General features: G+C 36.5%; 1 protein-coding gene and 1 non-coding gene across 4 annotated transcripts in view; one reads left to right on the top strand and one right to left on the bottom strand.

Moving 5' to 3' along the window:
- Positions 1 to 19,008, bottom strand: part of LOC106664287 (centaurin-gamma-1A) — a 211,218-nt gene that overhangs the window by 9,041 nt on the left and 183,169 nt on the right. For all 3 annotated transcript variants that reach the window (XM_014389872.2, XM_014389873.2, XM_014389874.2), the window contains one exon: positions 4,736 to 4,877. In XM_014389872.2, the coding sequence (XP_014245358.1) occupies positions 4,736 to 4,877 (142 nt within the window). The remainder of the gene's footprint in view (positions 1 to 4,735; positions 4,878 to 19,008) is intronic.
- On the top strand, positions 3,061 to 3,133 carry Trnae-cuc. Its single transcript has one exon. It is a non-coding gene; the product is annotated as a tRNA-Glu (tRNA).

Genomic DNA, 19,008 nt, shown 5'->3' with positions numbered 1-19,008 from the left:
GTTAATTTTTTCCATGAAAATTCTCTCTATTCATTACACTCTGTCACCCTCCCCCTTTTTATCTCTACCTCCTGTCTATACAAACACAAAACACACACACACACACGCACGCACGCACACACTTATCCATGACTACTTTTTTCTCCCTCTCTCTCTTTCTTTCTCTATTCAATTCTTTCATTTACTTTCCCCCTTGTTCACTCTATCATTTTCTTTCTCTATGAATCTCTCACTTCATTAAGTGCGGTCTATGAGACCTAACTTTGTGTGGATAATTAAATTGGCTAAATCAATCTATCTCTTTTTCTTTCTTTACTCTTTTATTTCTTTCATTTTTCCCCTTATTCACTCTCACACCCTTTCTTTCTTTCTCTACGTATTTCTCTCTCTATGCATTTCTTTCTTTCATTTCCCCCTTTCTCTATCTTTGATTATTGCTCTATGAATTTCTCTCTTGCTCACTCTATCTACCTATTTATGCACTCCTTTTTTTCACTCTATCCCTTCTTTACTCTCACTTGCCTCTCACTCATCCATGTCTTCCTTTCTTTTCTCTCTTCTTTTTTTCTTTATGGATTTCTCTCTTTCACTTTCCCCTTCTTCCCCCTCACACCCTTTATTTATTTCTTAATGATCACCATTCATAACTCTTTCATTTTGCATTTTTTTTACTCGACCCCCTCTCTCTCACTCTTTCTCTCCCTCCTCCTCCTCTCTCTCTCTTTCTCTCTGGCTCTCTCTTTCTAATTTCTAAGTCTCCTCTTCCGCAACTATAACACTGTCTCGTCTCTCCACATCTCGAATACTTTTTCTCCTTCTCTCCCGCTTTTCTTCTTTTCTTGTTATCTGTACCTCTCAACCTCCAGTACGTCAATATCTCTCTTTCTATTTTCCTCTATTTCCCACCTTTCTCTCTCTCTTGCTCTCTATTATTATCAATAGTACTACTAGTCAATATACAAAAATAAGAATTATTTTGATTAAATGTTTCCGCCTGTACATAATCAGAAATAAATCAAAAAGGAAAGAAAGTTTCAGCAACCCTCAGACAAACTGAAGACAATCAATAATTTGCAGATGTATATTATGTGGTATTTGGTATGCTGTTACAGTGGGGCCAGACCTTATTGTGGAAGCATCACTGGGCCTTAATTGCTCCATTAGACTTGGTTTGTTCATGGAAAAGCAAAGTTGTTACATAATTATGTTGTGTTTAATTAACCCCTTCTTCCTTGTTTATTAGTACAATAATTTATTATAAGAGTTTTAGCAGGAAAGAATTGAGATATAATTGACATGTGCTTTTTGTCCCAAGTTCCTAATGATCCGAAACAACGTTTACGATTTCATTTTGTACGATCAATTTTTCATTCCATAAAGTTCAACAATCGTGTAAGATGCTAAATAGAGTGGTTCAATGATGTAATTAAAATGCGACAGCAATGATTAGGGAGATACGTCGGCCGGCGTGTAGCTTTTTGAGATCTACTAGGCCTCAACTTCAACGGCCTAACGCTGCGGGCGGTAGCCCTCCTCCCATGGGCCATCCGTGTGTCAATCCCAGCTCGAAAATGAAGGAAATAATTCATTAATTAGCGATCACGAGTGACTCTAGTTTAACCCGACTTCTAAACGGGGTGAGGGACGAACGGGATCGATACCGAATACAGATTATGCACCAACTGGGGCAAATACAAAAACTATCACCGATGACCTACTTTGTCCAAAAGAAAGCACACTTGCGGAAGCAGTGCGGTCGGGATCGTTTTTATTACGCTTGTACAAATTGGTCGGGAAGAATGTCACTACATAATAAAATAATTTTGTAGGTGGAATCAGATGTATGTAATACTGCTAGGAGAAAGTTACTACGATACCAAGCATAATTGCAAGAACTGTCTTAAAACAAATGATGTCTGATGTAACAGGTAATTAAAGAAAGTTTAGCTTTGTGCAGCTTACATCTCGCGGAATTTGAACGACCTTCCATACCAGATGTCTATAAACATAAACGGAACGGAATTACAGGGGAGTAACTTAAAAGGAAATTCTATTTATATAAACCCTTTCAATGTTTCAAAGTGTTCGAAAATAAGTTAATCGACTAAAGTTTAATAAAATTTCTTGTATTAAAAGTCGGGACTTATAGTTGTATTTATTTAAATCGTTTTATGCTTTCGTTTCTCATGTACATAAAGCTGTTAGCTTTATATTCCCACAAATCCTATCTCCAGGGTTTGACTCTTCAAAAATTTATTTTTTAACTGTGTTTGATTACGATTACATTAAAAGTCCGATATGTCGTTTTGTTCTTTTCAATTAAACATATGTCGAAAAAAAAAGAATTTTTTCATAAAATTTCTAGAATATCTATAGGTAGCTGTCTTTTAAAATGTGTTATTATTATTATTATTATTAATACTGTTATTTTTGAAAATTTTACATTTTAAATTAATAATATATCGAAAAAAAGAAGAATGATGTTCAGTAAACTTCTTCTCAAATATCTATAGATAATGATCGCTTAATTCAAGGTATATTTTCTTACATTTTTCAATATTATAATCACTGTACTGGTTTTGTCATTTATTGTCATTATGTCATTTATTAATGTTTTATATTCTGATTTATAAATATGAGGAAAAAACGCAGAATCTTTATCATCAAGCTTCTTGAAATGTAGGCAAGTCGGGATCTTCAGTGTTTCACTTCATTCAGGGTGTATTTTCTTAAATTTTTTCAATATTATTATCACTGTACTGATTTTGTATGTCATTTATTAATGTTTTATATTCCGATTTAAAAATATGACGAAAAAATGAAGAATTTTTTCATAAAACTTCTTAAAATGTAGACAAGTCGGGAACATCAGTATTTCACTTCAGACAAGGTGTATTTTCTTAAATTTTCAACATTATTCCTTTCACTAGTTTCGTGGTCCGCTTGACCAATTAATATCTTACAATTAATTAAGGTTTTCAGTTGAGATAAAATGGCAAAAAGGAGGGAAAATTCAAAAGGTGTGGTTGAGATGGGAAGTTGGTGTCCGAATAGATCGAAGTTACGATAGCTTAAGTGGTAGAGCAGCGGCGTCTCAAGCCGAAGATCGTGGGTTCGAATCCCGCTCGTGCCATTAACTTTTTTATCTCAACTGAAAACCTTAATTAATTGTAAGATTATTATTACTGTACTGATTTTGTATGTCATTTAATAATGTTTTATATGCCGATTTAAAAATCTGACGAAAAAACGAAGAATGTTTTTCATAAAATTTCTTGAAATGTAGACAGGTCGTGATCTTCAGTGTTTGACACTTCATTCAAGGGTTTTTTTGTTAAATTATTTAGTTCTATTAATACTGTATGAATTTTGTATGTCATTTATTAATGTTTTATATTCTGAATTAATAATATCACGAAAAAAAGAACGTTTTTCTTAAAACTTCTTGAAATGTGACAGGTCGTGATCTTCTGTGTTTGACACTTCATTCAAGGTTTTTTTTCTTAAATTATTTAGTTCTATTAATACTGTATTAATTTTGTATGTCATTTATTAATGTTTTATATTCTGAGTTAACAATATCACGAAAAAAAATGTTTTTCTTAGAACTTCGTGAAATGTGGACAGGTCGTGATCTTCAGTGTTTGACACTTTTCATTGAAGCTGACTTTCTTAAAATATTTAGAACTATTAATACTTTATCAGTGTTGTATGTCATTTTTTAAAATATTTTACGTTTTGAATCAATAATATGTAAAAAAAAGAAGACTTTCGTTTCTTGAAACTACTTTAAAAGTCGACAGTTGTGGTCCAGTGTTTTCCGCGTCTTTTCGGTTATATTTTTGTATTATTATTATTATTATTGTTATGATTTGACGTAAATCGCTGCTCGAATGTTTCGCCTTTTTTTAAATCAATACTCTATCGAAAATTGCTCATGTCCGTCCATTCGGCGCGTGCCTGCTGTAAATCGCTTCCTCGTAGTTTTCATTATCTGGCTGACCTTTAGATCGATTTTCTTTTTTATTGGGCAACTAATTAATTATTACAGCAATATTTTTATCCGAGAAAGAAAAATGTTCCAAAGGGCAGGATGCCGAATCATTTATTTTTTTGTAATTTTGTTATGAAACTATTTGATTAATTTGAATGCCTTAATCTTCCATAACCGAAGAACATACAATTAAGAGTCTCAAAGACTCAATATTCAAAATTGGTGAAAATATTTTTAAACTTAATATAAAGCCGATTCGGAGAAAATAAATAATAAATGCAATTAAATTTTATTGGGATGTGGAGCGATGTACAATAAATCTGGGCTATCTAATCTAAATCAATATCGTCAAGTTTTGTTTTTGACAACATTTAAACAACCATGTCTGAAAGTGTATACAGGCAAATTAGTATTACTAAAAATGTCAACTTTATTGTGTAATTAAATAGTAATATATATGGGTTATCTGTTATTTTAGATTTAGTAGATTATTTCAAATCCGAATTATTCTATCATATGGCAACGATTCAAATACACATAGTCGAGCCTAGATTTTATTTTTCAACGTGAAAAAATTGTACTGTAAGAAAAATTGGTTTTGCAGGAAGAGTACCGAGAGTCAAGTCCCTTTGTCTACTTCATCCCGGGGCCAGAGGCGAGACTTGACTTCGCCTTACAGCCTGCCGGGCATTGTCACAGTTGAATCATTCGAGGCGTAAAGAAAAAAATAAAAGTCTTTACCTTGAGTCCCGACTAGAATAAGAGGTATTTCAGCTGAGTTGCGATAATGTGCCATCTGAGTGTAATACGTGTAGATGGCGTTAAAGCTCGCCTCGTTCTCCAAAGAGAACACGAATATCACAGCATCGACCCAGGCAGTGAACTGAAACAAGAAAAAACAGACTGTGCTTATTATTCACAATTTAACAAAACAAGAAATAATTAGGACCTTGATTAAACATTCATTTTCTTAAAAGGATTATTCATACCCAGGGTGGAGCTACACGAAACCTCTAAATTAAAAATTAACAACAGCAGAGACAGCCGTGTATTCTAATCATATGGATATAATTTAATCTGAGTTTTGTCTCTAATTAAAGACATTTTTTAAATCCGACCAGGAAATTTAGGAAAATAACACCTACAATAGAAATAGTTTTGTAGGGTTTAACTATAGATAGTGATATCGAAACATAATTTAAAATCAATAATCCAGTAAAAAAAAATTAGTATGGAAAAAGTATTGGGATTAATCCCCGTACTCCACATGGTAACGAGGACAGCACAAAAAATTATTATTAGTATTTATTTATTAGGTTTCGTGGTCCGATTGACCAAATAAATTCTTTTCAATTAATTTTAAGGCTTTGGTTGAGATAAAAAAGTCACTGTCTAGAGCGGGATTCGAACTCACGACATTCGGCTAAATACGCCGCTGCTCTACCACTTGAGCTATCGTGACGTCGATCTATTCGGACACTAACTTCCCCATCTCAACCGTTTGAATTTTCTCTCCTTTTTGCCATTATTAGTATTATCAAAGAGAAACCTCCAACAGGAATAAAACTAAAATGGAGAGATAGCAACAACATAATGAAAGAACATCCCATATGGCTCCAAGAGACGACATGAACAGGATGTTTGAATTTAATCGAAACTTCCAAATAAATCTAGGTACCAAAAAACAATGGGAACGAGAGGGAAACACCTTTAAGAATGGCATCATATTTTGGTACACAAATGGATCTAGAACACAAGAAGGTATAGGGGCGGGAGTGTCCTGGAACCAAACACTCAGAACCCATGGGAAAATACACCATTCTTCCAAACTGAAGTACACGCAATCGACAGATGTACTAAACTCAACCTGAACATAGCTATCATGTCAGATAGCCAAGCAGCCATCAAAGCACTAAGCTCAAATATCATTAGTTCAAAGGTGGTGTTGAACTGCAAAACCAAATTGAACTTATGTACGCAGAACAAAGTCAGCCTCTGCTGGGTCCAAGGACACATAGGAGTAGAAGGCAACGAGAAAGCGGACACCCTTGCAAGCCAAGGAGCTGCTACACCGCTGACAAGACCCGAGCCCTTCTGTGGCATAGGAACCCACATTATTGAGTATCTCAGGCAGACGGACAAAAGAAAATGAAGGAACAATGGAATTCACTCGTTGGACACAGGCAATCCAAGAATCTCCTAAAAAATTTCGGAAGAAAAGAAATTACAGAATGTGTCAAAGGAAGAAGGAATAAACTGCGAATCCTAACAGTATTCTTAACAGGACACTGCAAGCTAAATGGACACTTAAAGAAGATTGGAGTAATCCAAGAAGGCACATGCCGATTCTGAAAACAGGCAGAGGAGACACCAACACACCTATTAGCAAACTGTGGTGCTACACTTGCCTGCAGGAAGTAAGTGCTTTGGGATGTACAACGTGACCATAGAAGAGATTCAACCATTGAAACCGGGACTACTAATCAAGTTTCTTGACGAATAGTTCCTCACCAATGTGCTTTTGGCAGAGAACGGGAGATGATACAGTAGCTCTTAAAGGGCGCAGTATACTATACCCCGACTATTACATCTACCTCTAGTCCATATCGTAGTTTTCCTTATGAGTAAATACCTTAAATAATAACGAAGTTGGCCATTAATTAAAAGAGAACCGAAGTGTGCAAAGGTGAATGTAAAACTTGTACGGCTAAAGAAAAAATCCGTATAATTTCCTGATTGGAAAACGGTTAAAATGGAGAATTGGTGAAGGAACTAGAGGTTAGCCATGCGACTATTTTACAGATAAAAAAAGAAAAAAATATATACAGCGTAACTGGCGATAAGTGTCGAAAATTTCAGGATATGTTTCTACTCACAATATGCAGAAAAAAAACTTCCTATTAACTCCTGTCCAAATCTCAACGAAAAAAGAAGTAATTTCAGGTTTTGGGTGTTTTTATTTTTCGACTTAGGTCCACTAAATTGCTTATAAACATCAGAATTATCGTCTCTAGAAAAATATGTTTGTGCCAGCCGAAAGAACGTTAAATTTGCTGCAAGAAAACTTATTTACATTGCAGAATTGATGGAAAAGTACTGCACGAAAAATTCCTAAAAAACACAAATGTTGAAATTTGGAATTTTTTGAAAATGTTGGATTGTTAACTGTTCATAAATTCAAACTCCTGGAGCTTTGCGCATTCCCTCAAAAATTCCCTATTACTTTAGCAAAACAGCACTTGAACGTAAGTAATTATTTAATTAATGATATGTTTTTTCTAAGGTCTTGGCTGAGGTGAAAAAGTTAGTGTCAGAAGCGGGATTCGAACCCACGACCTTCGGCTAAATTCGCCGCTGCTCTAACCACTCGAGCTATCGTGACTTCGATCCACTCGGACACCAACCCCTCATCAAACCTATTTCGAATTTTCCCACGTTTTGGACAGCGTGAGATGCAGTCTGGTGTGATATAGGTCCAGAAAAACATTTTCTTTATCGTGCTAACGTTTCGATCTTTATTGAGATCATCTTCAGGGCCTGGGATTTATAACCATTGTTTAAATTATACAAATACATGTAGGATGTGAAAAAATGAATTTCTATCATTGTATAAATTAATTTTTCACATCCTACATGTATTCGTATAATTTGAACAATGTTTATAAATCCCGGGTCCTGAAGATGATCTCAATGAAGATCGAAACGTTGGCCCGATAAAGAAAATGTCTTTCTAAACCTACGTTACACCAGACCGCATCTCACGATCTCCAAATAATCATTAATTACGGTCACTAAACACCACACATTTATTTGTTACATTTTGAGAAATTGTTTATATATTATATTGATTTTTTCTCTATAGCTGATTTAATATAGGATTCAATGGCTCTTATATATATTATATACATATTATGCGTGCCAACGTCCGCAGACAGATGATATCTCAAAATGTATATGCTTTTTGCACGGTTCATGTTTTTGAGGAAAAGAAACAAAAAGCATTTCTATTCTATTCCACTGAACAATTAGAAAATGCCAATCTTCTAAAATGTAGAACAAGAAATTTTGAGCTTTTAATAATATAGCGTTCTAGTGCGGCTTTATATGCATAGTCAATTCAGGGGGTTTTCGATTCCAAGCGTTTAAATCCCGGAGATGAAACTCATCCTGTGTAATTGTTGACTACTCCTGTTCCATTAATGTATAATTTGAAAACACTCTTGTAAACCAAACAATTGCCAAATAAAGCATGAGTTTCGAAAGCATAGATCAAGAGAACAAAAAATGCATTCCAAATCACATAGCCGGACTTTGATGATTAAACGAATTTCAATCGGACAATTATGATCGACGACGAAAGAGTTATGAACCAATAAAGGACGTACTTCTGTAAACGATCATTGGTGCCATGAGTTTTGGTACAGTTGGAAAAAAAATTTCTGCTAGCAAAGCTGAAAATTTCCACGTCCTGGGCTCTCCCAGAGGGTATAAAACGATATGATTTAGTGATAGACGCTTGGGGAGACATCGGCACTGGCGCTGATACCCCCTCGGGGTGCCCTAAGGGGACTCTCATGCGTCCTGACACTATGTTATACACGACCCGGCAGCATAAACCCGGCCGTGGCATAATTCAAACCAGAAACGGCTGTTTTGGAAGCAGATTCCGCTAAAATATGCGATTTTGTTCGGCGCCATCCGCATTTCCATCCCTCTTAATCCAATCAATAACAAAGGCAACAATCCGATGACGCCGTGAATCTTCGTTATCGTATTAAATTAAAGGGAATAATGGAAATGTGTTTTTTCCTCGACTTACGAAAGGACTTATGTACGTTTTGCCAGGAAACAAGTATGCCACTCTTCTTCCTACCGATGCAGCTAAGCGCCTAGATTTTGGAGACTGGTCTGATACATATAAAGTTCACGTTTTTGGACAGATTGCGATCAGCCTGTGAAGAAATATGCGGCAGATAAAAATACATCATTAATCGTGAAAGTCTGTCGTGTGATGAAGTGATGATTTAAGTCTCCATTTTAAGCGACACGAACTTCAATGGTGTGCAGAAAAATAACAGAAAAAAACTGGGGGCGCAGACCAGAAAACCTGCTCTGGTTGTACACCATGATGGTGACACAAACGCCGATGCGTTTGCATAACGGATGCGATGACATCTACCACAGCTGGTATGGAGAAAATATCGAGATTAACCTCCTCCACAACATGATAATGAGTCGAGCAGAGAAAACTATCACCAACATCATCCAAAAGAAACCTCCAATAGGACCGCAACTAAGCTGGATGGATAGCAACAGCCTAATGTAAAAGGTACATCCGACGATACTCAAGGCTCCAACAGACATGAACAGGATGTTCGAATTCAGACAAACTTAAGTACTAAAAAAGAATGGGAAAGAGGGAGAAACCCCTCCGATAAGAATGGCACCATCTGATGGTACGCTGACGCATCTTGAACACAAGAAGATACGGGGCAGGAGAATTCCAACTCAAAACCCTGGGAAAATACGCCATTATCTTCCAGGCTGAAGTTTGGAGAAAGAATTGAGAGATGTATCCAATTCAATCTTACAAAGGGCTCAAAAACACTTTTACTTCCATAAAAAGCCGGTTTATTTATGTGAAATAATTTTGTTATTTTGTGTATTTTCTTGTAGAAATATTTCATATAATTTTATGGTACATAAGTCGTTAAAAAGCTACTATCTTCCTCTGCTTTCAAATGGGCTATTATAGCCGTTTCAATCAGATCTTCCGATAACGGCTTCTCAAAAATCTGAAAAAATTTATGAGACGAAAAATCGATAAATTTAAATCCAAAGAAAAATTTATATTTAGGGATCTCTAGAGGCGCTAAAACGAAATTTCTTATTAGTAAAACGAAAAAAAAAAAATTATGACCTAGTTTACTTGAAATTTTTTTTAAAGACAGTTTTTGGTTATTGAAAACTTTGACACCTTTCAGTACATTTTTATTGCAATCTACATTAAGAAAATGCTTTAAAATGATATATTCACATAGTAGATTTGAGCAAGGTGAACTGCGAAATAAAAATGTTAACATAATTTTATATTTGTTTCACGAAAAAATGTTTTACGACCGTTTACTTGAAAATATTTGTTTTTTTAAGAAATGTTTTGATTATTGATAAACTTTGATGGTTTTTAGTATATTTTTATGGCAATCTACATAAAAATGCTGTAAAATGATATATTCACATAGTAGATTTGAGCATGGAAAATAAAAAAAATAAAAACGAAAAAAATTATGACCATTTACTTGAAAAGTATTTTTTTTTGGGTTATTGAAAATAAAATAAAAGCGAAATAAAAATTTTAAAAGAACCCGGAAAATTTCTATTTTTAAAGTTTTTATTTAGAGATCTTGAGGTGCTGTTTGGTGTGATGTAGGTTGGAAAAACATTTTCTTTATCGTGCTACGTTTCGAGCTTTAATGAGATCATCTTCAGGGCATGGGAATTAATTTTTTTTGTTGCGACATAGGGCATTCACAAGAAGTGGCTTATACGCGTCCGATATTTGGAGAATCACCAAAAAAAAGTTTGATCTAAATCTGTGAACCACCAACCTGGTCGTCCTTGTAAGTCACCATTTTGGTCATCCTATCCTAGCTTGTTTTGTAGTCATGTTTGTCAGGGATATAAGCAGGATGGAGATGTCTTACAAAAAACTTAAAAGAGTTGTATTATCCGTTCAACTGTAAATGGATTAAATTAATTCCCTTAACCCAACATTGAATATGGAGAGCATCTTACTGACCACAAAACAAGAACCGCATAAGGATATTTGGTCGAATCTCGGCGACGGACGGACCTGTATAAAAAGTCCATTTCGCCGAAGTAGGGACGAATTTCCCTGTAAACCTTGTTAACAAGTCCGACGTCGATCAATTTCCCTCCGTCGTGATTGGCATAGGGGGTGGGTTAGCGGCTCGTAAACAAACCCCTTTCCTCGTCGACCCTCGTCCGATGGGGTCGTAAAGCGGAAGGGGGTGGAATTATGATTCCGACGGGCCGATACGCGGCTCGCGTGAGATGACGGCGGCGGCGCCCACGGCGATTTAAACACGAGCAGCCCAGCCGGCGCCGGCCGATTCGCCTTTAATAAATTAGTCCACCCCCCAGGTTCGTTTAGGCCGATATTCCAGGAGGCCGGAGAACTGGAATTAGCCCCATTACAACCCCTACCCTCGAAGTCGGTTCCGACACTCTAAATGTACTTTTATAACCTAACCCAAATGAAAATCAAGCCTAAGTGCCTCTTCCGTTTAGGGTCGACGAGAAACAACCAACCCCTCCCCTTCCGCTTTGGAATCTCCGAACAAAAGTGAACATTCTCGGATGAAATATGTCTCAGAAATATTCAGGGTACGATCTAACATGCCTTCCCTGAGCTACTATGTTAGAATCACAAAATAAAACATGCACTCATGCAGAATATTTGAATAACGACGCCGCGTTTATATAATTTGTCTAGCTAGAAATTTAACCAACTTAAATAAAATCAACGGCCAACTTATGACCCAGATATACCTCATAGTGATACGTAACTTGTTATTTATCCTTCCTTTATTTTATTTTTTTTCCCGCGTTGCTTTAAACAGATAGATAGATAAATGAAAGGAAAAAGTGAGATAGAGTTCTAGAGTGGAGAGCAGAGAGAGAGAGAGAGAGAGAGAGAGTGGAGAGCAGAGAGAGAGAGAGAGAGTGGAGAGCAGAGAGAGAGAGAGTGGAGAGCAGAGAGAGAGAGTGGAGAGCAGAGAGAGAGAGAGAGTGGAGAGCAGAGAGAGAGCAGAGAGAGAGAGTGGAGAGCAGAGAGAGAGAGAGAGTGGAGAGCAGAGAGCAGAGAGAGAGAGAGAGTGGAGAGCAGAGAGAGAGAGAGAGAGAGAGAGAGAGAGAAGGAGGGTGAGTGGAGGAAGAGAGAGGGGAGGAGGAGGGATAAAAGTGAGAGGAGGAGGGATAAAAGTGAGAGGAGGAGGGGAGAGAGCGAGAGAGAGATAGTAAGCAAGAGAGAAGGAGAGAGGACAAGAGAAAAAAAGTTAGATGAAATTAAAAGAGAAAGAAAATAAGAAGATCGTGGGGTGACGAGTGAGAGTATGTAGAAAGATAGACAGATATGAAGATGTATAGTTGGTGAGAGACAATAAAATAGGTACCATAGATAATAGGCATATATACATAGATAAATGAATAGACCTTTTTAAATCCTCTTTTGCATACCCGTTTTGTACAAAAATACGTCGCCTCTCTTCAGAGTTCAAGCCTGTGAACATGTCAATAGGTAAAAATGCCCTAACCCAATTAGGGCCGGCTGGGGGCGGTTGCAACGCGTTTACAAAAGTGGACTGGGTCGAGGGCCTTTACAAAAAAAAAGGGCAGTCAACAATCACAGTCTCTTGACTCGCTTTTGTCAGCTCCAGCACCGACCAAAAAGACAATGGCCGCCCTATTCACATGGGTGCAATTTGATTTTTTTTTTAATAAACCCGCCTCCATCGGTTCTTAATTAGATTCAAAGGTACACGTGTGCGATTGAGAGTCGCGCTTATATGTGCGGTTTGGAATAACTACGCGCTTTCTTCTTAATTTTATCAAGCAGTCATGAATAACGATAAAATTGAAAGACTTGAACAAGAATTTCATTTAACAGCTTCCTGACAACAATTACAATAATAAAGACAACATTAATATAATACAGTTAGCATCCTTTTAAGTTTTCCTAAGTTTTTGAAATGTTTAAATTTCCAAATAAATTTGAGATTTCAAATCAGGTCTAAATAAACATATATAAAAAAGAGAAAATTAGCGAATGGACTTTTAGGTATAAAATTGTTTCCGAATTGTTTATAACAACCTTATGATCGACAAGGTCAAATCACATATCGATTATAAGTCAACTTTATAACGATGATGTTAAATTATTACATTTTTTATTGATTAATTTTTTTGTCACGTGGAAAAGAACAGCATTTGTCAGCATTACGATAAAAAAAAAGTCACGTTGCAAATGGTTACGAAATGATTATTTTAGGTATTTTTTAGTTTAAAACAACAGGATTGCAATAAACATGAAACCAACCCGAACCTAATATTTCACTGTAATAACGCACAATTTCGTTATTTACAACAAACGATTCAAAAATAAAATTTCAACAACATGATAAACCCGGCCAAATCTAAAAGTGGGTCAATATTGTCCGATGATAAAAGGAAATGTTGGATTTATCCAGGGCCTAATCTATATAATAATAATATCTTAATCCAGCGTGTGTAACACAAAAATTACGCTTTGCACGTTAGGTAAATTGAACTTCTTTTTTTTCCGTTCCTGATATTCCAGTTTGTCACCGAAGATGGCGTGAGGAAGGAACGCGTACGACATACGAGTGAAACAACCAGTGAGAATAGACCCAGTAACACAAACACATAATAAATAAATAATAAAAAAATAAACAAATAATAAATTCGAACCGATGAAGGCGGCAGATATGCAAACCCGCAAAGGGGATAGGTCGTGCGTGCGAATAGAACGAGTAGTTTTTTATTATTACTTTTTTTTTTACAAGTTCAAAGTATGCCATAATATTCTTCTAAAACACTTCATCATGAATAAATACTGAAGATATCGCAATGACAGAAATTTAAAGTATGGCTCTTCTAAATCGTTCATTAGGAATGACTTATTGAAGATGTTGTAATGAGAGAAGTTTAAAGTAGGTCATAATATTTTTCAGGTTTCATTATGAATAAATTACTGAAGATGTCACAATGAGAGATAAAATCAAGTGTATAATATTCTTTTAAATTATTAGGATTTATTATGAATAATTGTTGTAAATAAGTTGTTGTTGAAAAGAAACGAAGAATTGTTCGTAAAATAAAAAACTAGTTCAAATGAAAATTAACGTTATTTATTATTTTCAATTAATTAATCTTTAATTACGGTTTTGGTTGAGAGAAAAAAGTCAGTGTCACGAGCGGGATTCGAACCCACGATCTTCGGCTAAATACGCCACTGCTCTACCACTTGGGCTATCGACTTCGTCCACTCGGACACCAACTCTCGATCTCAACCTACAACCTTTTGAATTTTCTCTCCTCCTTGCCATTTTTCAATTAATTAATAGTAAAGAATTTACTTGGTCAAGCGGACCACGAAACTTAATAAATTATTTATTATTTTTGCGTGCGTGGGTCAATAAATGACGTAGTGAGGACTAAGAAGAGACATCAAAAAGAAAAAGAAAGCGAGAGATCGAGAGATAGAGCCTCCCAGTGTCCTAACAAATGATTTAAAATTATTACTAATTCACAAAGTAAACAATATGAACATCTAATTACAATACTGAAACTTTTGGTTTCAAAATCAATATATAACATTCGAAGTCCTGATGAAGGGGACTTAAAAGACCACGTGGTTTTTTCACGAAAAATGCCCAACTTTGGAAATGCATATTTTTCTCAGCCCTTAAGTCACAGACCTGAGCTGGTCTTATTTTTTAGAATATTTTAGGCTGAACAAGAGGCTTTTCAAATGTTTTCCTAGTTTCATCAGTAACTTCAAAAATTCGGGAACGTTAATTTTTGCACTTTTTACGAAAACTATATTGAGCTGTGAAGCCAGGAAATCGTCCTGGAAAGGCGCCCTACAGCAATCGATAGGAATTTTTAATAAGCTTTCAATTGGCCACCTTTCCGATTTCTCAGCCGTCTTCGAGGTACTCGCGATTTTTGGGCAAAAAACGTGTATTTTTACGTGCTCATGGAAAAAACCCGATCACTTTCCCGATTTTCAAGAATGTATAAATTTTGAACGGTCATGTTTTCGCAAATTTCACGCTTTACAACTTTGTTCCGATGATTTTTTTTTTCAAAAAAAGTGAACAGGGAAGCGATAATTCTTACTTTTTTGTTTTAAAAAACGTGGTTTTTAAGGGATGCTGTTGATTAATTACTTGTTTTTCTCATCAGGGAAACTCAACTTTTCACAGAGTGGAGGAAACTATGAAGACTCGAAAGGCCGAGCCTGTCTGGGAGGTTAAAATGACTAGTATTGTACAAAATGATCGGAAATGACGAAACTCCATTATTATCTTTAATTAGGAGTCACTATCTTGCCTCAATCTCCTTAAATCCCTGATATCTGAAGATGTCGAGAAGCAGAAACACATCTTACGGTAAAAACAGCGAGCTCAGGCAGACCAAATTGATCGGAAAAGCGAAATTTCTTGAAATATTTATTTAAAAAATTAAAAATGAGTAAAGGTGTCATGATATTTTGAGAACCCAATTTCCGATGTGAAAATAGGAAATTGTCAATTTTTCAAGTAGGATAATGCTGATGGGAAAGAATTCGAATTGATCGAAATGTGTGAAAAGGATCGAGGTCGTTGTCACCTGACGGTGCCGTTTGTTATCCGTGTCATCGCTCCCGGTATTTTGCAAATTAATTGATGATGAAAACCAGACCAAAAGAGAAAAAACACAGAACTAACGTTTCTCACTCCAATCGTTCCAGTACGGATCGGAACGGGAGAAAATTATTAACAAGAAAACTTTCGGGCAAAGATGCGGAAATAAAACCCGATTCCATTTATTTTTACAACCCCTTTTGAAATGAACGTCGATCCTAGGATTTAGCGGTTGATTAGACAAGGGATGAGAAAATCCCGCCGAGTCCGCCCCTTTTTCGTTCTTTCCGAGTTGGCCGCCACCCCGGCAAGGTGCGATAGCGAGGGGTTGTTTTGTTTGACCCATTTCAAGGAGGAACTGGGTCGTCCTAGGCATTATCGCAGCCCCGGTTCGATGATAACGATTCCGACGTGAAAGGGACCCAGTTATCCTCACATCGTGCAAAACCACAAACTTCGATTATCACGTTACAATCATAATTGAACATAAAAAACAAAATGATGCAAGGATCCTTTAAAGGATTCAACGGCAACGTGAACCTCTCGCGTTTTTGCATAAATGACAAGAGGGCTGTTTTTACATACAAAGGCTGAGTCACTTATTGAACGTTCTATTGACATCTCGGAAAACTTTGATCATAGCGGGGCCCGCCTGTACCCGTTATGCTTCTTTGTTCTGATTCGCCTGAATTTTCCTCCGACAGGTTATCCTTTAGGGCACAAAGCCTTCGAGAATTATCGGGAACAAAGAGATTTCCTTAAAAGAATATTCGTATATAAAAATGTATGCTCGATTATAAAAATATATTCAATTAACATTTAATCGCCTTCACATAACTTTTTAAAATTTAATATAATTCTTTTTTTTACAACCTGCATTCACTGAATGCAACAAATCAAACACAGTATAAATATAAACTATGGAAATGAACATCAAAGCTTTATGATGAAATGGTTCGGATGAAGGAATCTTCTGTAGCGGGATTGTGGTAGATGAGTAGCAAGAGGAATAATTAGGTCGGTACGGAACGCTTAGCAGTCCCGTAGAGTTCAAGTCAGTAAGTCTAAATGGGAGCCAGCAGGGCAAAGCAATAATCTTTGACGCCAATATGTCCTGGAAAGAGCATGTGAACCAATGTGTCAACGCACATCGCAACTGATTCACGGCCTGACAGATGCCCTCCAGATAATTTATAACGGTGCGGTGACATATGGAGCGCCAGCATGGAAAACTGCTAGAAACAGTCAGGTCAATACTTAAGAAACTACAGCAAACTTTGGCTTCGCATAATCAGAGGCTTCCGCACGGTTTCGTTCGAGACAACATGCGCAATATCAGGATACCCTCCGATTGATTTAAAACTACGTGAGATCGGTGTTAAATATTCGACTCTCCACAATGTTGACAACCCAATTGGCCCTCGTTACACAATCGAACGCTCGTTGCTACAAGAAACTCAGTCCATCCAACAGAAATAGTGCAAGAGCCAGCCCTTCAGGTACTCTATAAGATCTACACTGATGGTAACAAAATTGATGGACAAGTGGGCTGCAGCGCGGTGGTTTACGGAGAAAATAAAGAAGAGCCACTTCAGGTTCAGTGCTACAAACTAGCCGACTGGTGTAGCAATAACCAAGCTGAGCAATTGGCCATATTGAAAGCATTACAATGGATTCGCCTACAAAGCCCTACACGACATGAAAGAACTGCATTAATTAAAACAGGCAATGAAGTATCTCTACATGTCATATCCAAGAACAGAAATTCAACAAAAATGGCACATGAAATTAGAGGAGGTAAATCATCTGAATCGCTCAGGATGGAAAATATATTTTGCCTGGGTAAAGCCCATGATGGATGTCTGGAAAATGAAGAAGCTGACAGGTGGGCTAAAGCTGACGCAAAAAATGAGCGAATAGAAATAAGTTTTGAGTTGGTACCTGAATCTTATAATAACAAAAAATGCCAAGAAAATACTGTGAAACTGTGGGAGGAAAAATGGGAAGCTGCAACTAAGGGTTTTCACTTGAAATCATTTTTCCCTACCATAATCTCACGATTGCGATACAATGTCAAGATAACCGCTAAACTAACACAGGTATTAAGCGGACCTAGAAAGAATCAAGCCTACTTACTCCGCTTTAACATCATAGACGAACCGTCATGCACCGTGATGCATCTTCGCAAGATTGGAAGCATCTAATTTATCATTGCTGTAAGTTCGCATATGCACCCATGATGATGGAAAAGACATCGTGCTACAAGAAAACACTGCGTGACCGGTGCCGATACACCTATTGATGACATCAAGATTCTGCAAGCATTTTGAAAGATTTATTGATATCATGGATTTTAATTGATTAAAGATGCATGGTTCGGAACAAGTATAGGAACATAGTTGAGGTGAGAGCGTTTTCTAGTTTAGGTGAATATTATGTGTATTGATTCAGTTTGGTTACCCTTGATTCTCACTATCTTAGCCAGGATTCGAGTATATGCAAATTATTTTATTTCTTCATCAGGAGAAGGGTAACAGTATTACCGGCAAAGGTGAGGGTGATAGTGTAGGTCGTAAGTATAAATTGAGTACAGCAAAGGAGAAAAGACGCTGCTCTGTGAAACACCTGCTAGAATAGATGATGTTTTGTGGGATACTTCGAGGTAACGATCATTAAAATCTTAGGGTAAGGTAATACGTTGCTGGTAGGATGTTCTTAAGCTTCCACAATAGGCCAGAGTATATCAGGTCAAAGGGTTAGATATATATCAAGAATACAGCAGGACGATATTCTTTCAAAAATTCACGCTTAATCAACATTGTCGCTGTTATTTGTGGGATTGTAACAACATCGCTGGGGTCCGCCAAGTTTCTTTTTTCATCATCATGACCAATCGGTCACAGGATCCTTATCGTTTCTGATATTCAACCTCAAAGTTTTGAAAGAAATGTTGTCATTCATAAATCTCTTCGTAATCAGGTAAATTAAATTCAAACTAATAGCTTTGCGAGGTAGATGAAAAAAGTAATTTGTTTTTATCTTTATTGTCGTTGTGTATAAGCAAATTAAGCAGTTGAACTCTGTATAATTGACAATTTCAACCCTGTCAGACTTCTAGTCTTATTCAACCGAGGATTAATAACCCTTAAAAAATTGAAGATTTGATAAACTTTCGAGAATGAAAGTTTTTTATCTAGGGTTTAATTAAAGTACATTATGCGGAGCTACATCATTTTATTGATTGCAAAATTTCTTGCCAACGCAAGAATACACATGAAGGGAAAAAAGTACGTAGGAAAGTTTTAGGGCGAAAGGGAATTCTTGAAAACACACACACACACACACACACACACACACACACACACACTCTCCCTCTCTCTCTCTCTCTCTCTCTCTCTCTCTCTCTCTCATTATGTATGGGAAAGAAAAATCATTTCAAAACACATCCGTGTGGGAAATAAGGCGATGGTTTTTGGGGTGGGTCTTGCAGCAGAAACCAAGTCAAGAACAGGACGTTGGCTTAGTTAGAAATTACGAAATGCAGTACAACTTTCCACTTTAATC

The sequence above is a fragment of the Cimex lectularius genome, unplaced genomic scaffold (assembly GCF_000648675.2).
Source record: "Cimex lectularius strain Harlan isolate CLEC.00 unplaced genomic scaffold, Clec_2.1 scaffold50, whole genome shotgun sequence".
Lineage (NCBI taxonomy): Eukaryota > Metazoa > Arthropoda > Insecta > Hemiptera > Cimicidae > Cimex > Cimex lectularius.
This window is presented reverse-complemented; position numbering and strand designations above follow the sequence as displayed.